Raw genomic sequence first — 22,593 nt, forward strand, 5'->3', positions numbered from 1 at the left:
AAGAGCATATAATGACAAATTAGTTAAGACTAAACACAAACATGTATAAATTATGTATTTGGTCTGCAAAGGGAATTACATATGCAGCAATTTGTGCTTATGGCAGCTCCCTCTGCTGTACAAGAAATGTGACATTTTAAAAGCTTTGATAGTGGAAACTGAACCAGTAATTGTTCATTTGTATTAATACTGATACCATGATCAAAACTCCTGGATGAAGTTATCGATTACCCAAACTCTAGTTTTCTGTTATTTGGTGGAAAGACAAGAGGCATGCTTTTATTGATAGGGACTTTTTTAAAATGTGATTATTTGCTTTGAAAATTCTTGGCATCAGTAGTTTTAATGTGTCCTGCGCGGATTTGAGCTCATATCCACCAAACAAGTGTATTCAATCCAGTTTCTAAGCAAAACATAGACCTTCTTTTGTTTGATGTTACATTGGACCAAGTGACCATGATGATGTTTTACTTATTATTTTGCTGACCCTACCCTTCCTAGATCATGTCACCTTGTTTAGTTAGCTCATTAGCATTCATTCTGCCAATGTCAACACAGATTTCAGCATCTGATTACTGTCTTTAAATAACAGTACTTTTTACAAAGGATGACTCTCCTACAGCATCAGCAGCAGTAGCAGCTGGAGTAGACAGATTTGTTTAACCTGAAAACAGCTGAAGGTGTTGCATTTTGGTTAAATTTGATGCACTTTGCTGATGTGCTTGGCCATGGAGTTTGTGTCACTGGTTGTGCACTACTAATTTGATTTGAATGACATGGCCGAATTTTAGATATAATGTTTATGACCCCAAAAACTAGATAACAGTATCTTGACAAAACTCAAATGTTATTGCTTTCAGGTTTCCAAAATGTGGAACTGGGAACTTGTGGCACCTTAACTCAGGAATTAACAGGTCAAAACATATGCGATCGTTCAGATTTATGCAGGAATATTATTGCTCTGCATAGTCGAATGACATTGCTTTTGTCAAAACTGCCTTTAAAATATCTAATTATACCATAAACATGTCAGCCTCTATATGGTAAAGTGACAAAGTGAGATCTGTATTGTTGTACTTTAATAAAAGCCAACATTTTTTAATTACCATCAAAGAATAGAGAACATGATTACAGCAAACCACAGAGAGATGCTATGTACCAGGCTACAGGGCTTTGATGTAGACAGAATAAATGGAGCAAACACAAAACCAGCCTCTACATAAAACTAATGAAAACTTCCAACCTACACAACAGTAAGCCAGCTAGCCCTTAGCACACTTCACCAGGTCAACATCAAGCTGCATCTTTTGCTTTTGGTTATGCTCGCTCCACAGTCAAACTCAGAGCAGCTCTTGCTAAGGGCTTGGCAGGAGAGTAGAGCATGGACGACTTAGTAGTCTTGAGTTTGTTAGTCAGCCAAGAACCCATAACCAGGACATCCAGTAAACACTTCTAATTTAGCTACTTCCCTTTGCGGCTGAGTGGAGAGAATATTTCTGAAGTGTGTGTTCATTAATGTATGCTAGTCCCCTTGGTGGACATCACTGCATGGGATGTGTATGGAAACTGCTGATGTGGAGATAATTACGCACAGCCAATTAGTTACAGCACAGGCCAACACTGAAGCTGTGTGTGTATGTTATCTTGCATGTATGTTTAACATAACACAGCTCTTCTTTAGTAGAGATGATGGAAAACACTGTAAAGGTAAAACATCAGAGGCACAAATTATCATATTTTACAAAGACTGCGTATCTTACAGGATCACTACAACTGTATTCTTGTCATTTCGTTTTCCTCTTCCTGCTTCTGGCAGACCTTAATGAAATGTGCAACAAACAAATGAGAAAAAATGAACCAAATTTCTCCCACTTGTGCCCTTATGAGTAAAGTGGTTTGTGTTATGTGCAGTGTTTAAAGCTGATACAACAGCTGAGTTTGTTTAGGGACTTAGTTGGCCACTTGGTTTGGGTGAACACATTCTGAAATCCAGGAGTGAACGGGGGATTTAAAGACATACTGGGGGTTTAATCAAGTGAAAGTAGACCTTGTTTTTAGGTTGTGCATCAATTCTGCTCTGATCTGACTGTGAAAATGACCGTACGAAGCTTCTATGTTAGGAGAATAATCAGCACAAGCTTTGCTTTGTTAATTTTTTAATTCTCAAAAGTGTGGAGCATGCTACTGCACACACACACTTAAAATTCGTAATAGTAATTAATACATTCGATTTTATTAGAACAGTCTTGCTAATTTTAAGAAAGTGCTGGTGTAAATCTATGCTGTATAGAGAAAATTCTCAGCACTTTTCTGAAAGGGAACCACCATGTTTGGCCAGAACACATAAGTGTTCCTCTGCCTGCAGCACACTGATCAAACTGTTCATGTCTGCAGGCCCTTGAAGTTTTTATGTGTTATAAAAACAAAAGTGTGATTCTGACAGCCATGATGACATGCCGTTTTCTGTGGACACAAGAGGACCCCTTAATGAACCACAGCACAAAGCAAAATGATAGGACCCATGGAGCAGAGAGAGAGAGAGAGAGAGAGGGAGGAGAAACTTCTGGACAGCAGGAGAGATCCCGAGTTACCTGGTGGTGCAGATGTGTAAACTGTGAGACCAAGTCCTCACTCAGAGATCTACTGCTAACACGTCATTTGGAAATGACAGTATTTCAGGGCCTTTCTGAATCAGAGAATACCAGAGTATCCTCTTTTTATTCTTTGTCAGTTTTTCACCTCTTTTTTTGCACAAAAAACACAAAGACAAATTCCTTGTACGTGAAACCTACTTGTGAATAAACCCGAAGTCCTGTTTTGAAACCTATCGACGGCGGGAGTCATATTAGAAATGCTGAACTCATCCTAACTTTCGTTGAGCTAGTGTGAGGTAAAGAGGTGGGCTTTGAGCCTCCTAGCCAACAGCTACATTGTTCCCACCTGTCAATCAAGTCAGCTGTGCCTCTCATAATGGAAACTCCTAATCTTAATATCCTAAAAACTGCTGAATTCTGAAAAAATCCCCCCTGGAAAAGTGTGTGCAGATCAAGAAATGAGCTATCCAGACTACACTTGTTTTTTGAACCAGGCTGTAAACACATTTATTTCTGCTCTGGAGATCGGCTTCACAAGTGGTGACTGAAGAAATTGCAGTTTTGAACACTTCTGTGTTGGCTTCAATTCTCACTTTCTGATTCTAAAATACGTCTGAAGTATGCATCACTCACCATTGAAGAGTTTCCTGCCTCACTGATATACTGTTTTTTTTACTTTCTTCTTTCTGACACCAATTAAGAAAAAACTAGGAGGTCTGGCAGGAATTTTGTCTTTGGTGTATGATTTCGGCTCTCATTGTTTTAGAAATGTATCATGACCCAACCCATTGTGCACACAATATGTTCACCTTATCACAATACACTGTGTTAGCTGTTGAGGGGGGGACTGACGTGATATAAACTCTAAGACATTACTGCGTCAGCAGGATAATGTTGAGCATGTTTTGCTTGAACTAATGTCACACTGACATACAAACATTAAAATTCACAATATATCACTGCACTGAGCAAAAGTCAAGTTGGCTCATACATCATAGAACCAGTTCACTAATCAGTGCACTGCAGGTGGAGGAGCACATACTGTATGTGTCTCATCTAAGAGTAGTGCATGTGCTGTGTCTCCTCACCCGGCAGAGCCTGACACTCCTGCTGCTGTGCCTCCCACTGACAGTTGAGGTTGAGGGAGCAGCTCCTGCAGTTGGCCATTCTGAAACACTCCTGCTCCTCCCTGCGCTTACACCTGGACGAGTCCTTCACAGACTGCAAACACACACACACACACACACACACAAAGAGGAGACACAATCAATCGTGTTTAACTTCATCATCAGTCTTACTTACATAAAGTAAGTACAATAAGCTGAAGATGGATTAAGTGTGATGGTTCAGGGAATCAAACATGCAGAGTGGAAAGAGAAATTAATATGAGGGACTTATTGAACTCAGATTGTTTTTTCTAGTTGTAGTTATTTATTTTATGTGTGCCTCTCAGCAAATGTTTAACTGAATCAAAGATCCCTGAACAGATCTTATGTGTACCCTGATAAAGAAATTCTGAGTCTGAAAATACATTTTGGATCATACATTTGGTTGCGATTTGCCACCCTCTTCTTTGTGTTGCGACTCATGGAGGCAGCACTTAATAAAAGTTTGTTTGTTTTTTAAGTTCTTTTTTAAAGCATTTCTGCCTTTATTGAAAGGACAGCTGAAGAGAGACAGGATATGTGGGGAGTAGAGAGAGTGGGGGGAAGACATGCAGCAAAGGGTTGTGGCCAGAGTTGAACCAGAGACCGCTGTGATGAGGATATAGCCTCAGCACATGGGGCGTGTTGCTTAGACCACTAGGCAAAATGGCGCTCCCTTAATAAAAGTTTTAAAGCTTGTTTTGACAGGTGGCTTGTCTCGCTACACAACATGGAGACAGATTTGAAGAAAGAGAAAGCTAAAACCTTGAAGAGTGAAATCTCAAAATAACTGATGGCTGACCAGCTTGTCAGGGAGATTTTTCAATCTGTGGACAGGGTGAACCGTTTTTATGTGATAGCCAACCTTTGCTGCTTTGGCACAAAACATAGAAATAGAAGTTGATTTTCTATATCACATAAGGTCCCCATGTAAAAGTAGTCTGGTGTGGCTTCATATCTGGGTTTTAAGAGTCAAGGTGGCATGACGTTTTGTGTATTCTGAGAATAGTTTTCCTAATAGCGCAAAATATTATCTACACAAGCACACTGAGCTTTCAATCCTCTCTGTGTAGGTGAGCACTGCCCGAAAGGCTGCTCCGACCTCTGACCTCAACATGACCAGCTGCCTAACAGGAAGTGTCAAGGGTCAAGTAATACACACATGTCCCCTCCTTCTGGCTCCGTGCTTCCACAAGCTCAGCTGATGTTCAGACAACATGGATGGTGGGGGAGACAGAGACAGAGCGCCGCCATGCTGCTGGGCCAGCTCCAGAGTCAGCTACACAGACATAAACACATAAACACACAAACCCGGTGAAGGACACACAAACAGACAGAGGCAACATGCAGACACACGTACAAAGAAAGACAGAGACAGCAGGGTTGGGAGTAGAAGTAGAGAAAGAGACAGAGGACATAAAATAAGCAAAAGTACAAAAGAAAACAAGCAGCCAAAGTTAGTATTAGAAATCTTAAATCATGTAATGACGGGTATAAACAAAAACAAAATTAGCTTTTGTTCTGGACATAAAACAATAGATACATTGTAAAGAGAGTAGCTGAAATATAATTGTTTTTTAGATCTGTCTAAACAAAGTCTAATGTTGTTTTCCATCAGCTTTAATTCTGAGTTACAGCCAGCTTAACTTTTATTTAACCACATTCAACGCTGCATTTGAATGCTAAACACAGGGAGTTTAAATTAAACTCTTACAAATTACAAAAAATGTTAGTCTGTCATCACACTCACTAAATTTATGGGTCCTCTAAGAAAATAAGCCATGCAGGGAATTAGTTGATGCTAAGAAGACTTGGCAATTAATTTACAAAGCACATTGATAGTCCTCTGAGAATGAACCCAGTAGCCCTCATGTGTTCTGAAATAAAACTAGGCTCACAAAGCTGTTTTCATATACAATATAATCCTGAAAACTTCTCACAGTTTACCAGGGTAGGCTGCATGTACACACAAACAGCTGTAATTTTCACCATGACTTGTGTGAATTTTTTCCTGCCAGCCCACTTCTAAAATTTTCAAATGAAGTTGGCTGGACTGATAAGAAAACACAGGAGGAAACATCCAGAAAAATTCACTGTGAGTGAGTGAGCAGAGGTGACGACATTTATCAAAACCAGAAGTGCAACTTGTAACAGGAAGGATAAAAATATCCGAGGTTCAAGAGGGAAGATCATTTTTTGGGGCAAGGACAACAAAGATGTCTGCACATATATCTATGTACAGGTAGCATTAAGATAAATGTAAAATTAGTCATCATAGCACCGGAGTCTGCTGCGCCATCTGCTATCATGTTGTGAACATTACACTGTGGCTTTCGCAGCATGCTTTTGGTGTCATGAAACATGTCTACTGCCCTGTTCACCACTCCAGTCGTCTGACAGGGAAGACTTCACACTATGAGGGACATATGCGAAAGATCACTTTGGAAATCTTTGGACGGCAGAGCTCCCAAATAAGTCAGAAACATCTCAGGAGTGCATAATGGAAACAGGCTTCAGATGACCAAAATCCCAGGTTTCCCATAAACTCTTTCCAACTTTGTTTTGATAGTTTGTTGCTTTACAGTTATTCTGCAAAGACTCACCACGGTGCAATTACTGGAGACAGAGATGCATTTCCTGTCTTCACACCACAGACATCCACGAGTGTTAGCAGTGCAGCTTGCGCAGTCCGAGAACCGGAAACACTGTTCGTCTGTACTGTCTGGATGAGGACACAAATCACACAAATCCATGAATACACATAGATATAATAAAAAAATAGCAGATCAGGATGTTGTTTTGATGAAAAAGATGAAAGCTAGTGCCGATGGACCCTAATATTTTCAAACTTAGATAACTGTTTCAGCACTGGCTCTCTGCTCCAACAATTAAAAATGAAAATAAACTTCAGAAGCTAAATCTCTTAGAATAGCTATTACTCTTGTGAAAAATATCCTGTGGTATAGCACACTTATCAGAGTAGTCAGAGGTTAACATAGTGGAACTGGTTTAACATACCAGGTCTAGGGGGGCAAAAAGGAGTAGGAAAAATGTTCCCAGGTGGTTTTGGCTCCCAGGGGACACATCTACTTTTGACCCAGTGGCAGCGAAGGCCCGGCCCAGCAGCTGCACATGAACCTGGGTTTGAAAAGGCCAGGCAGGACGGAGGGGTGTAGGCCAGCACATCGTTCAGAAGGAGGCCTGAAAATCCCCCAAATATGTACATGGTGCTGAAAAACATACAGAGAACATTTCAGTGCACAGAAACATAAAGATTTGTTGAAGAAAGCAACACAGCAAAAGTTACAGAGAGATAGTTCAAGTCTTAGGAAAACAAGAAATGCCCGCAGAGGTGCAGGCAGAAGACAGCAGAAGACTTTTAAATAAATAAAGCTGAACTTTGGTTTGGGGAAAAAACTTAGAGTGGTTTGAAGCTGGCCTTTTGAAGTTCAAAGCTGACATTTTTGTGCTCAGAGCTGACTTTTTGGTGGGTAATCGGTGTTAAAGGGTCAGACCATTATTTCTGAGTTCAAGAAAAAGTCACATCGTGATAGAACTCTGGTAGCAAACGGATTGTTTCTTTTTTATCTATTATGACCTTCTGTATATATTAACTACTTATAAAATGTTATCTCATCGTTAATTTGAAGACACTGATGTCAGGGATGGTGTTTTGAAGAATTGAAATTTAGTGGCTAAAATTCATATTTGGTGGCCTAAACTTTTTCTTACATAAAAACAATTACAAAAAAATAGCATAAATTGAGCAGAGGGTTAGTTCACGCAGGCCACAAAGTCAAGTTCAACCAACAGAACATAAGCTGCTCAGCATAGTTTTCACTTGACGACACATACTTATGGAACGCCCACCCTGGAGGGCAAAAAAATGCTTCTTCCTGCTACGGGCTACGGGGAAACCGGACACTTTCGAAGCTTGACAGTGAACTTTTTGGAGGGAGAGACGGTTTTACACATCTGTATGAATGGAAGCCAGGCTTTGGTATTCCACCTAGGCACATGGAAGGGCAGAACAGAGCCATGCAGCCAACTATAACTTATTGCATGCAAATAATAAATTGTTTTGATGAGAGTGGTCCTTACTGAAATAACGGTGAGTAGGAGGACAATGATTATATATTGAAATTGCCAGCAAGCTCCTGCACACTGTTTAACCCTCCGGTTATGTTCAGGGTCAGATTGACCCTTTTCAAAGTTCAAAAATCCCCCCAAAAATATAAGTGTTTTTTTGGTATGAAACTTCTTCTACTTGCCTTAATTAGTGTAATCAACATATGAAATAAAGTGTTTTCTTTCACATATTTGCAACCCCCCCCTCCTGAGAAGAGAAATCAGATCAGCCCATCCAAGCTGAGGCATCAGATTTTTCTCAATGCCAACCTGCACTGAGGACATAAATAATGTTTGCTCGAGTTTGGTTCTGGTTCTATTTGCTTGAGTTTGGTACTGGTTCTGTTTGCTTGAGTTGGTTCTGGTTCTTGTTCTGTTTGTTTGAGTTTGGTTCTGGTTCTGTTTGCTTGAGTTTGGTTCTAGTTATGTTTGCTTGCGTTGGTTCTGGTTCCGGTTCTGTTTGTTTGAGTTTGGTTCTGGTTCTGTTTGTTTGAGTTTGGTTCTGGTTCTGTTTGCTTGAGTTTGGTTCTGGTTCTGTTTGCTTGACTTGGTTCTGATTCTGGTTCTGTTTGCTCGAGTTTGGTTCTGGTTCTATTTGCTTGAGTTGGGTGTGGTTCTCTTTGCTTGAGTTGGTTCTGGTTCTGGTTCTGTTTGTTTGAGTTTGGTTCTGGTTCTGTTTGCTTGAGTTTGGTTCTGATTCTGTTTGCTTGAGTTTGGTTCTGGTTCTGTTTGTTTGGTTTTGGTTCAGGTTCTGGTTGCTTGAGTTGGTTCTGGTTCTGTTTGTTTGAGTTTGGTTCTGGTTCTGTTTGTTTGAGTTTGGTTCTGGTTCTTTTTGCTGGAGTTGGTTCTGGTTCTGTTCTGTCGATATGTTTTTTATGAAATTGTGCAATAAAAAAAATTGATTGAAATACTGAACAAAAGTAACAATGGTTTTGTAAAAGGACAAATGCACAAAATTGGGCAATTATAAGGCTTATCATAAAAACAGTGTACGTAAAGGGATTTCAACACACAAACTATTATTTTTTGCAAAGTTAAGGTGAAATATACGGCTACAAAAGATCCTAAATTAAGAGCTGTTTGGGAGTCAAAAGAGCTGGCTCTTCTTCCTAATACAACCCTAATCATAACCCTAACTATAATCATAACACTAACCCTGACCCTGACCCTAATCATAACCCTAACCCTAATCATAACCCTGACCCTAACTCTAACCCTAATCATAACCCCAACCCTAACCATAACCCTAACCGAGAGGTACCTAACCCCAGCTCCAAATCATAACCCTAACCCTAATCATAACCCTAATCCTAACCCTAATCCTAACCCTAATCATAACCCTAATCCTAACCCTAATCCTAACCCTAATCCTAACCCTAATCCTAACCCTAATCATAACCCTAATCCTAACCCTAATCCTAACCCTAATCCTAACCCTAATCATAACCCTAATCCTAACCGTAATCCTAACCCTAATCCTAACCCTTATCATAACCCTAACCCTAACCCTTATCATAACCCTAACCCTAATCATAACCCCAACCCTAACCATAACCCTAATCCTAACCCTAATCATAACCCTAATCATAACCCCAACCCTAACCATAACCCTAACCGAGAGGTACCTAACCCCAGCTCCAAATCATAATCCTAACCCTAATCCTAACCCTAATCCTAACCCTAATCCTAACCCTAATCCTAACCCTTATCATAACCCTAATCATAACCCTAATCCTAACCCTTATCATAACCCTAATCATAACCTTAACCCTAACCCTAATCCTAACCCTTATCATAACCTTAACCCTAACCCTAATCATAACCTTAACCCTAATCATAACCTTAACCCTAATCATAACCTTAACCCTAACCCTAATCATAACCTTAACCCTAATCATAACCCTAACCCTAATATAACCCTATATAAGATGTCAGCCATTAGAACAGTGAGGGACAAGTGGGTAGAGCAACTTCCACTACTCTATAACCAAGGCCCTAATGTCACAGTGGATGAAAGGCGAGAGGCATTCAGAGGTTCCTTCCATTTTAGGCAAAATATACCTTCCAAGCCAGCTAAATACAGGATCAAAATCTGGGCAGCATGTGACAGAAGAGGTGTCTCCTGTTAATTTATCAACATCACTTCATGAAAATTTAAAAATTTAAAAAAATGCTGGGGTTGCTGTCAGACAAAGTTATATATGGCATACTTTGTATCAGCCTTTTTTTTTACATTGTCATGGGAAAAATCCTCAATAAGTGATGCATTTGACTGATTAAATAAACCACGAAAACATAAGCTGGACTGAAGTTCCCTACGGGAGCTTTAAAATGAAATACCAATGTCTTTGTGTATTAAGTATTCTTATATTCTTTCACAGTCTCTTTGATTACAGCCATGGCTGCAACAAAAAAACGTTGCTACATTTTTCATTCAATTTCTGGACAATATTCAATAAGGCCCTTGTTAGAAAAATAATATGTTCAACAAGATGTTTGGGACGAGGATAAGGAAATCATATAATTTCTTCTGATCTGACAGGATGTCACCGGGTCAAGATATGAAGGAACAGGATATTTATGAATCTGAGAAGCTGCTTTGGCTCAGGTTCTCAATACAGAGGTAAACTGTCTTGAAAACAAGACAAACTACCATTTGAGAACATGGGCTAAGAACTTTAGGTTGCACCAGCAAACTTTGCTTTGTTGTTTTTAATTTTCAAAACTGTCTCTCAAAGTTTTCCTTCTTTGGATTGGATTGACTAACTTTCTGGGAATGTCGCCAGCAAAACACTGAGATACAGATTCAAATTTGACAAAGATATATACAGAGCTCTTGGGGTATCAAAGAGAGATAAAAAATAAAGCAGCATATTAAGGAAGTCACTAAGAGGTGAAGTGAGAGACATCCTCAGATACAGACTAAAGGTGAGGCGGCGGAGATAAAGCATGAGTTTACACACAGAGAGTTGTAGAGACGTAATGGCAGAGGTGATGGGATAAGTTAAAGCTGAAACTAAATATAACACACAGATAAAGATGTGAAATCATAAACAGCCCATACAACAAACAACAATCAGAGTGACGGAGCAGCAGAAAGAGGGTCTACTGAGATGAGTTTTTTTCTAAAATTTAGAGGACACTACGGGAAAAAAAAAAAACACTTAAAGCTAGGGTTGGTAGTCTCGGAAAACCAGCATGAATTTGAATGTAGCTTTCCTCATGACTCCGTCTAACCCCTCCCCTCCTCCCTCAGAGCTCCTCCAAAACGACGCCCCCCCCCCCCGCTCACATGCACGAGCGCCGCTGATTCTCGACCATATGATCGTGACTGATTCAAAACCGGTCCTCACCAAAACATTATCATAGTGAAAGTTAAAAACACAAACAAACATGGCTGCTGTTTGTACTCACAACTATCATGCTAGCATTATCCAGTTGTACTGGTGACACGATATCAGGAGAAAAGTTATAACACATATAATACTGTAACAGCTCTACTGTTTGTTAAACGTGTTCAGTGTAGATGTTCTTAATTCCTACAGTGTTGAAGGTCAGTGAAGGCATCAGGAGAGGTGTAGCGTGTGCGAGTGGGAGAGAGGAGAGGAGAAGTTTTTCATTCATTCAAACATTGATTGTTGTTTTGTTGGTTGGCGTGATCACGGCCGACAGTGACCGGTTATTAAAGCTCAACGTGTTCACGAATTGGCTCGTCATCACTACAACGTCCGGACGGACGCTACAATAAATATATATTTTCTGTAGGACTTACTGAACGTCATTAATTATTCTGCTTGTTGGTGGGAGCTTTTTAGACTCTGATCCGGACTACAGTCCTGAGCAAAGCACCTCATCAGGTCAGAGGGGACAGGCCCGAGGACGAGCGAGAGGGGCAGTAAATAGAGTCAGGGGAAGTAGCGGCAGGAGACGGGGACTCGGAGGAGTGCACGCCGGGGAAATGTACGTGCAGGAGGAGGGCAGAACGGCTGGACGGGATTTGATTGGTTTAAAATTTGGGGACCCAAAAAACGGTGATTGGTTAGTGTTTTCCCAGGTTTACTCCGGCTGTAGATAGCAGCTTTTTTTCACTCTTTTTTAGGAACACATCATGTAATGATTGCCATCAGGACATAAAGATCATTTTAACCAGTATGACAAAAAGTGTATCTAAATCTGATTACCAACCCCAGCTTTAAAAGTTGTATAGATAATATCAGATTAATAAGTTGCAGCTGGTTTTCAATTCAATACTGATGAAGTGTAGATAAGAATGGTAATAAATCTGCACTCAGGTTTCTGATAATGGGCAAAAGTGTTTTAAAAAGCATTTTCCAGGTGGAGGTTTGAAATGAAAGACTCCAATTTAAAAGGAAGTGAACTAACCCATTGTTGACAACTGCAGAATGACCAAAGCGGTTGACGTCCTGGTGCAGCCCTGGTCTGGGGAGGATGCTCCACTCATCACAAGCTGAGGAGAATCACACACAACAACAGACATTTAAAAAATGAACTTAAGTATTTTCTTTCCATGTTTGCTTGAAATAAGAATCATCATTAAAAAACACATCGGAAACAGTATTGTATACAGTGTCTCTTGCCTCTGCAGAATGTTTTCATTAAACAGCTGCTCACTTAGTAAACCATAATGCACTCTGACATGTTCACATATAAGGAAATATCAGACAAAGCCTTGAGTTTTGGGGATTTTGGGTGTATGAACCTTTACTTTCCTTACATTTACTGAGCATGTAGCATGCCAACCCACCAAAGAAATCAGTACACTGAAGATAATCATTCATATGTCCCTTGGTTCAGACGAGGGTCAATCAGTATTGTAGAAAATAACATACAGTGTTTATGACATTGATGAAAGTCTTGGTTAGAGCTACTTTTTTAATGTCTTTGTCCTGACATATAATCTAGAGGACACCTTGCTAATGAGTTGTAACTACTTTTTGTAGTTTTAATAACTGCAAGACTAATTCATCACCCTTACAGACATTTATGAGCCAGCTATAACTTAATTGAAATGAAAAATGACAGAACTTTATTACCAAGCTTGACTTGTTGAAAGTAATCAAATAGTGTTTCTTTTTCAAATAATTATCTTTATTAAAAATATAAAAGTGTCTTAAGAATGATGTTAAAAAAGTGTGTTGGTAGCACAAATATCAACCTTTTATCTAATAAAAAGATGTGTGTAAAACAAGTGTTAACATGTAAAACATAAGTAGTAACATGTATTGTGGACACCCTACTGATAACAACAACTGTGCTTCAAACATTGTTCAATAAATGGAATATTTAATACAAGGTGCTGTACTGTGTGATATCTCTGACCCTGTACAGACCATAAAGACCCATACACTTTTTAGGATCGCAAATCAAAATAATGAGAAAAACACTTCCACCATATCTCTTTCTTTATTTCTCTTTTTGGTATAACAAAGAGGAAAGGAGGAGGGTTGTCCACAGTTCATCCCTCTCCCCTCATTTAAAGTACGAGGAATAAGAAGCCTTATCGCATCAAATTATGGTGGTGTGGTAAAGGTAGGGAGGATAATCTGTGAGAAGACTTAATACAATACATCAAAGCATTGAATACCATCATACAATACCTCTCTCTCACACTTTCTCCAGCTATTGTTGCAGCTATCTAAACCATGTACTGAACGATTTGGATTTTAGCAGTCAGTGATGATTTCATGACCCCCATGGTGTGTGTGTGTGTTGTTGTGCATTTGTTATAGAGCAAGGTGAATGTAGCTTTTCAGGCTGTGCTTCACTATGACAGAAGGAGCTTCATTTATTTTATTCTAAGAACCTGCTTAGCCGTGCTGAAAAAACAGTTTGATATTTTGTTTGGCTTTAAAACAAAGATATAAAATGTTAATTGTAAAATAGGACTTTAAAATGTGACCCCAGGTAAATGTTTGTGCTCAGTCTAGGTATTTGCAGAAGCTTGAATAGTAGTCTGAAGCTACATATTTAATGTTTGAAGATGACAGCTGATCTTTCTATCTTACTCAGAGTCAGAGACTTTTAGACACGACTCAGAAAGAAAAGCACTCTAAGTAATAAAGTTAAGATAATACATAAAATGAATGCGACTTTGTGAACTGATATAAGAAAGAACTAGTCTTCAAATGTATGTGTGTAAATTAATACTAAAATGCAGCTGTTGATGAAATGGCTGAGGTGGGAACCCTCCTGTTTGACAAGCTGTTTGCCTGCAGCTTTAAAAATCACACATTTGAAAGTTCAGAGATTTGAACCTATGATCTCCTCGAGGAGTGTATTTCTGGATCTTGCCTTAACGCTGATGTTTCCTCAGCTGCACTTGAAAATAACCTGTAATGCTCTGTATCAAATTGGCACCTCTGCTTATAGGAAGCACAGTCAGCAGGGGCTGCTCGCTGCTGTGTGACATCTTAACTCCATCTGAGGCATGTGGCACATGAGGGGTTGTAAGTTTAAACATTTTCACCTCTGCTGTACTCCATATTCTAAAATAACCTGCAGTACTGCTGGGGAGTCACAGTTATGTGTCCTTTTCCTTGAAAAGTCACAGTTTTCTTGACTGTGGAGGGGAGGCAACCAAATGTTTATCCTCCTCAACTTTATTGCAGGGAGGTAGCTATGTTTCTTCTCTCTCTTCTCTCTCTTGTGAAGCAAACAGCATGTGGATGTGGGTGTGCGAGTTGCGTATCGCACTTTTTCTGAGTTTGCATATTGTCACATCTAATAGTTATTATTATTTTTCATAAACTAGAACCAAATGATCGCTCCATGATTAACTTTCAAAGCAAAACTTAGAAGTCTGATTAGTTTTGAACTTTGGTACTTGCTGTAAAAAAAAAAAAAAAAGCCCCTCTACAGTGTTTTTTTCTTCTTGGATGCAGCAGGTCCTCTTAAAAGAGTGTTTTTCTACCTTTTACCTTGTAAGGTTGAATGTCTTGTTATGTTTGTTGCTATTTCCATCTATTTTTCCTTCTGCGACTTAAAGTACTCTTCTATCCAGGATAAACACTTGAATTCAACTGTACACTGGAGTTACCAGCTCAAGGTCAAGTCACATTTTCCATGCATCTCTGCTTCTCACAGAGTAACTGTTTGACTGTAGCCAGGACTGGGGGATATACTACATGCCAAGAATAAAAGGTATGACTGCAGCACCTCACTGAGGTCAGCTGCCTCAATCTTTTTTTTTTAAGTTATATTTTGGGGGCATTTTCGCCTTTAATGGACAGGTCAGCTGAAGAGAGACAGGAAATGTGGGGAGCAGAGAGTGGGGGAAGACATGCAGTAAATGTTTGAGGCTGGAATCAAACCTGCGACTACTGCGACGAAGGCTATGGCCTCTGTATAAGGGGTGCGCTTAGACCACTAGGCCAACAGCGTCCCATCTGCCAAAAATCTTATAAGTTCAGTGACATTTTCTTTTCATTCAACCAGCTCTATAACACTGCCCAAACCTGCAAACTGTGTTCTGTTTTGTGTTGGCTTCATGCCTGTTTTCTTCAATTTAGTCGACGTCTCTTTTATTCAGTTCATTTTGTGTTAACCTACCTTGCTGTTCTGCGCTGCTTTCGTCCTCTGTTTTTCTTTTCTGTCTGCCATTAACCACAAATCTAATAAGGTATGCTCTAAATTGAGTGGTTTTAAAAATATCCACCATATTGTTAACAGATGTATAATGATAAGCTCACATTTTTGCCACAGTGTCAACAGGCAGAGGTGAAATGTGTTTGACTCCTTACTATGGATAGATCTGATTTGACAGTGTCCCTGGCAATACTTTGATGTCAAGGGGTAATATGCTGCTGCAATATGGTATTGACTAATCAGAATGAAGTATTTAAGACAGCCGGGCAAATTGCATGATGCTTCTCATGAGGGTCGTAATAAACCCCAGGGATATATTGGATGTAAATAAAGCACTTTTTTTTTCAAGAATGAATGAATTCACAGTGAATCGAGCTCTTGACCTTTGATTTGAATATGCCGTCGCTTTATCCTTTTAACCTGTTTGAAAACTCCATGAAATGTTGTTCAATTTAATGTATGACATTTCAAGTCATGGCTAAAAATGTTCCCTGAAAAACTAGATAGAACTTTGACCTTTGACCTCCGTATTTTTTATACTTAACCCTTGAACACAACAAGGCATTTCGACCCAATGAAGGTTTTCCCATCAGGCTTTCCTAAGCCAGCACATTGACAAGAACAAGATGCACAGATGGCCTGAAAACACAGCACCTCCAGCCCCAGCTGTCCCTGCTACAGAGACATAAAGAGAACATGCAGCAGTGGAGTCGTGAATCAAAGGCCCTGGTTGAATCGTAAAGTTTGAAAAGTCCACCTCACCTAACCTCCAACCTGCTTAAAACTTCTTCCTTTAAATTAATATGAAAGAGTACAGTTTTAGTGAACTGTACTGGGCACACACACACACCTTGGCCAACAGCCCTGAGACTCAGGCTGCCACCAAAGAAACACAGGCTCAAGAGATATTTATCAGCCATGACACACACACACACACACATAGGGACACACACATAGGGACACACACACATCAACACAGCTTTTAATTTCCTCCCAGGATATGAGAAAATCTGTGTTAATAATGCATGGTGGGACAGAGAGAGAGAGAAATCATGAGTCCAGATCGGAGCAGGCAGGCGAGCCAGGCTGATTGACAGTTTGATTTGATCTGCACTAATGGAGGACTTGATGAAGAAGGGCGGTAGGAGGAGGAGGAGGAGGAGGAGGAGGAGGAGGAGGAGGAAGAGGAGGAGGAGGTGGTTTGAACGGCAGCCACTGTCTGCTCCTCCAATATATCATGCCTCTTCCAAACATGTTCCAAACAAACTCCCAGCATGCTCTGGGCTTTTGGGTGTACTTGTGTGCGGCAGACAGTGTGTGGGTGTGTGTCAAGTTGGAGAGGACTGTGTTTTAATCAGAGTTCATTTTCCCCCCAAATCTAATTAGAAGTGTGAGGGTGGCAGGGTTGAGGGGAGGGACGGGAGGAGAGGGGGGGAGCTGGAGGGCGAGAGGGAGAATTAAATCCAAATGAAAAGTGCTTTCCGTGTCGACCTGAATCTAATGTGTGGCAGCAGAAGAGCAGGAGAAGCTAATAATGGCGTGTGTCGCCCCTCCAAGGTTAGTGCGGCAAAACAAAAACAAATTAACACACAGAACAGCTCGAGATATAGCGAGCACGGAGGCAGGGAGGAACAGAGAAGTAAATGAAGACGAAAGGAGGGATAGAGAGGAGACACTTCCACAGGTGGACCAATTCATTAACTGCTGGAAGAGAGGAAATCTCTACAAAGTAAGAAGCATAGGAAAGTTAAAAAGGTTGACGAATGGAGTAAGATATGCAGTCTTCATCTAGGATATGAAGTCATCTAAGGAAATGTGTAGTTTTATTGCATTTCAACTTCCTGCTACGCTCCTAAATTTTTTTACTAGTCCTTAGACAGAGATTTCAGTCTTGCAGAAGTCTTTGTTAAATTCTGTCAAGGAGTCCAGTTTAAAACCCTATATTTTTAATGCTAATGTCGCCCTAAAATAAACATATATCAAGGTGTAATTGGGGGTTTCAGATAATAGTATAAAAACGGACAACACAACATCTCCCTTAAAGTGAAGCCAAAAAATTTAGAGCTCGTCTACTGTCTGACTGCTGTATATACATAGAGCCTGCGTCCTCCATGTTAACAGATGAAATATGGGCAGACCTGCCAACACTCCCGATTTTGGCGGGAGTGTACTGATTTTTTACTGAATCTCCCACTGTGCTCCCGAGTTGTTATTTTTTAATAGGATCCTCTAATCTCAAACCGTTTTTCAAGAAGTCCTCTCCTTGAGCCTTATATTCCAACCACAAAAAACATCCACCGCTCCTCTCCCTGTAGATGGTTTGATCCAAAAGACGCTGCATGAGATCGTTTCTGACAGCAGGTAAACACAGACCAACAGACACAGAGCGAAAGGTAGATCTGTGACACTGGTAGCCAAAGTGTTCATTAGACAAATTGTTATGAGTTCAACAAACTTCTGCACTTTTTAAAGATTTAATTCATCCCTCATTAAAGTGGTGTATCCCTTTTCTTGCTAGCTAGCTTAAGTTGTGACATGCAATAATGTAGCATCCTCTTTAATAAAGTTCAACATGTTTATGAATTGTGTCATAATCATAAGACATTGATTTTTTTTAATGTTGTATGTTTTCATTGCCATATTTTACTGCACACTTTGAAATTAAGAGATATTTAAAGTATTTGACTTACATATCCATTTATTAAATGTATTAATCTGCAGTTCAGGGTTATATATGGACGGGGTTGCTGGGTATAGGCTGATTTTACGATACTTCAGAAAATCCTCCTATTTTTCACAGTCCAATGTTGGCAGGTATGCATTGGTCAAACTTGAAAACAAAAACAAGCACAAGTAAAATACATTTCTTCTTATCAAGTTTTCTGTCATTATATGAAGCTCTTATCATGCTAACTAATGTCTAAATATCATTTTTCTATCATTTTAATAGACGTTATTTCAATAAGTTTTATGGTGGTGAAAAAAAGAGGCATGATGCCATGATTGACAGCTATGTTGACAGATGTGGCTCATGCAGCAATTTGTGCACCAGATTAGAGAGTTAGAGGAAAAATGGCAAGAGGACATGTCACTAACAGATGTCATTACCACAGCTTAAGAGCTGTTCAGTACTGCGCATACTGTGGCTCTAAGTACACAATGTCAGCACCCGCAGCAGGGGGTAATAGGCATCACTTTTGTACAGTGAGAGGAGGTCGAGGCAGTTCTTCCATCTGTACGGTCAACAGGAGTCACCAACATAGTCTTTTGTACTTGTTGGTACAGTTAACTCTAGAAATAGGTTGGCAGCTGTCCAAAAATAACATTATTAATTAAAAAAAAGCAGAAATAGGTTGTAGAAAAGTAAAACAAAACACAATATATTGGGAAAAACAGGATTTCTATTTATTCTCTCTCCAAGTTTGGGACTCCTCTGTCTTTAAACACCCTTTTTAACATTAGCCTCTTATTTTCTTCAACTCCTCTCCCCCTCCTCCAACCATCACTATTCCTCCCTCCTTCTTTTCTGTGTTGCTGTTAGAAGATAGGGAGGTGCCAAATGGACAATTAAACTTTGCAGCTCTGCAAGTATGAGCAGTAATGAATAAATTATGATATTTGTGAGGACAGGGGAGTGTTTGCACAGAGTTGAGGGACATGTAAATACACACATTTATTGGCAGCACTGATAGAGGGAAAAAACTGCACAGCATTCAACAATTTGAGATTCAAGATTCAAAGGTTTTTAATGTCAATTTTCACTGTATATACGAGACATACAGTGAAAACGAGATGCTTTTTCTCTAATTTCCAACCACTCTGAGAGGAGGCCATTGAAAAACAAATGCTGTACTGTGTACTGTCTTTGTTTTTTTCTATCACAGGCTTATTATCTGCTCAGTAAGCTTTAACCATTATTGTCTTTATGTAATACTCTTCTACCATTGTCAGTGATTCCTTCTCTCTCCCTAAATCCCTCCCTCGTTTACTCTTTATTCCTCTCCTGCTCTGTGTTCATCCCTCTCTCCTTCCTCAGTGCTTTGCTGTTGTTTTCATATCTGCTCCCTCACAATCATTGCTATCTCACCAATATCCTCTCTGGTATTTTTCTCCTTTATTAGATCATTTACAGCAGAGAGTGGCATAAAAGATGAAAAGAGGAGGAGGAGAGCAACAATAGATTTGGACCAATAAAAGGCAAGCTAATAATTCAAAATATACAAATCGTTTTATTTTGTAAGGAATACTTTTTACTATTTTCATGTACTGTAGTATAGCACAGTATTTACTGTAATACATATTTACTGATTCTGTGATATATTATAAATACCACAGACTGAGCCTTTATGAGTAAATCAATGCAAAAGGTCTAAGTTTCAAATTCCATTACGAATGGGAAAATATTAAGCAAGCAAGTGTTGCCCCATCATCCTCAGATCTACAGATACTATACACTGTTCATTGTATAGATCAGTTCCTTTGAGATTAAAAATTAAGCAACATTCAGTATAATCTCTGTCCAGATTTACCTACTTACTTACTTACTTACATATCACATGATCATTCTCATACACTATGCTAGAATTTTCAAATAAGAAATTGAATATAAATTATTTGGTTTCTAGCTTAGTTGTAAAAATTATCCAACAAAAAACAGCAATGGTGAAAATGAAACGCCTTATATTTCTTATTGTGGACAAACATAAAGGTGGAAGAATTAATGAAATTAACACATGAGAAGAAAGTGATAAAAGTGGTGGCTGAAAGGACTAAATCTAGAAATAAACATTTCAGCCTGCACCACCATTTGAAAAAGTCCTTGATTTTGCTATAAGTCAGTCCTAAAGTTTTTTAACTCGACCATTATAAAAAGTCTCTGATTTTGGGCTGGAGTAGTTTGGACAGTAGGGGCCAAGTGCACCAGGTGTCAAGCTTAGCTACAAATGACTCTGACTTGAAAGTGCACTGAGTGCACTGAGCCTGACTGAGAATGAGTATTACCATGTGTGCTGTGCTCACATGAACACTAAAGTTAAACAATTTCCTTGCCTTGAATCAGCTCGTTGTCTGAGTATTGCCCTGTCATGATTTAGCATCTCTCCTGAATTCCCTTTCATTAATCACGCTTTAACCATGAAGTGTCAGGATTGCATTTTTCTTTTAAGCTTTGTGAACATTCTTTTTTTTTCATTTTATTACCTTAAATGCACCTATACTTTTCTGACTGTCTAAACGTATGCCTGTTCTGTACTAGGCACAACAGTTAAACCCAGGTTTTCATGAACAAGACTTGAGTCGTACTGGTGCACGAAGCATAACTTTAAGTTGTTTCCACCTGGTGTAAGGATACAACCAGGCATTCACCCAGCTGGTGCACTTGACCCCAGGTATTAATGTATCTCACTGAGACGTTTTACCATCTACTTGCACTTAGAGAAAGACATCTGTAAATCTGTGGATCATTTTTATTTGAGGGTTAACAGTCTTTAAATCATAAAATGATCTTGATGCTGTATCCTGAGATTTTTCCTTCCTTATGCAACATAGCTATGAGGGATTAGGAGATAGGATAAAGTGAAACACTTGTGCTCTTGCCTCATGAATCTGAAACAAAGGAAGATCTGGGTAATTTAGCCACATAGAGAGCAGCTCTCATAGGAATCCACAGGACCCATGCAACCCATGTGTCCTCACTTCTCCTGATGCAAGAGTTGTTAAGAGGATAACTCTCGGTCCCATTCCAAAACAGGCACATGGGACACCTGTCCAATTGTCATTTACAAAGCTTGTAGACTGAATCAAAAAAGACCAAAATCAAAGATTTTAAGCAAAGATCTAACACATGTTCAACCTTTAAAATGTCAGAGAAGGAAAGATACAACTTGTAAAAACTGGTGACAGATTTAAAAAAAGGCATTCAAAATGACTTAAAAGACCTTTTTTTTTCAGAGCAAACAGAACTATTGTAAATAGTCTAATCCTCTCAGTGGAAGTCTACATTGAAAGACATGTAGTCTATGGCTATCAATGAAATCATCTCTTACATACTTACAAATTATGGCAAATTGATAATAGAATAATGCAACCACAGATGTACAGCACTTCCCTTTATAAGTGCAACCAAGTAACAATGATGGGCAAATCTCATCTCAGCTTTCTCTTTTCTCAAAAAATATAAAATGAGCTAAGAAAAAAACAAAAGAGCCAGCAAAGGAATCTGGAAGCTGCCTTATTGAAATAATTAAATAATAATAATGATCAGAGGATCAGTGCATTAAAGACCTAAATAGATCTGAATGACAAAAATGGCCACAAATGTTTCTCAACTCAACTCAGACTCAAAATATACCTGCTTAATCATGATATTCATCCTGCTAAGTGGTCAATATAAAACAAAGCAAATGTCACGTTTTTTTATTTGAGTTACCGTAAACTCTGAAAAAATCTCACCGGTGTAAAGACGCACTCCGTATTTGAAGACCTCTCAGATATTTAAAAAAATGTAAACTGTCTTCCTGCATGGCGATGTCTATTATGATCAGCGATGTCTACAACATGGAGTTTCTGTGCAGCTGTGTCGCTCTTTTTGTTCCGTTTGTTTTCACTATCGGCAGTTTGCACTCCTACTAGCGAGAGCAGGGGTTCTCAAACTTTTTGGAGCCAGGGACCCCTTACAGGTGAGAAAATTGTCCAAGGCCCCCTCATAATTGTAACACAGATTAAGCACATTAGTGATGTGTCATGATCAAAAGCTGCGGCTCTGAGAGCCGATGCTTTATAGTGAATCAGAAGAGCCGGCTCGCATCAAGAGAGAGCTGGCTCCCAGTTTTTTCCTTTCGCTGCTTAGCTCTCACAGTGCTCAGCCCCAGCTCTGCTCACAGCAGAACTTTGTTTTGATTGGTCAGCATGGCGGCCATGCGGCCAATCACATGTGAGGATATAGGATACAGGTGATGGAGGGGAGGCTGTGTATCCTGGCTACATCTGTTCCTTCAGAGAGAGTCCTCTCGAAGACCGGGCAAATACTCACTGAGAGGAGAAATCAGATCAGCCCATCCAAGCTGAGGCATCTGATTTTTCTCAATGCCAACCTGAGGACATTAATAATGTTTACTCCAGTT

At 39.5% G+C, this 22,593-nt stretch overlaps 1 protein-coding gene across 3 annotated transcripts in view; it reads right to left on the reverse strand.

The window, feature by feature from the left end:
• atrnl1a (attractin-like 1a) overlaps positions 1-22,593 on the reverse strand; it is a 305,950-nt gene that overhangs the window by 212,018 nt on the left and 71,339 nt on the right. For 2 of the 3 annotated variants that reach the window (XM_034681468.1, XM_034681470.1), the window contains exons 11-15: positions 12,251-12,335; positions 6,758-6,969; positions 6,343-6,461; positions 4,902-5,018; positions 3,683-3,815 (exon numbers count right to left, since the gene is read on the reverse strand). In XM_034681468.1, coding sequence (XP_034537359.1) covers positions 3,683-3,815; positions 4,902-5,018; positions 6,343-6,461; positions 6,758-6,969; positions 12,251-12,335 — 666 coding nt within the window. The remainder of the gene's footprint in view (positions 1-3,682; positions 3,816-4,901; positions 5,019-6,342; positions 6,462-6,757; positions 6,970-12,250; positions 12,336-22,593) is intronic. The other variant, XM_034681469.1, reaches the window with a different exon arrangement.

The sequence above is a fragment of the Notolabrus celidotus genome, chromosome 4 (genome assembly GCF_009762535.1).
Source record: "Notolabrus celidotus isolate fNotCel1 chromosome 4, fNotCel1.pri, whole genome shotgun sequence".
Taxonomy (NCBI): domain Eukaryota; kingdom Metazoa; phylum Chordata; class Actinopteri; order Labriformes; family Labridae; genus Notolabrus; species Notolabrus celidotus.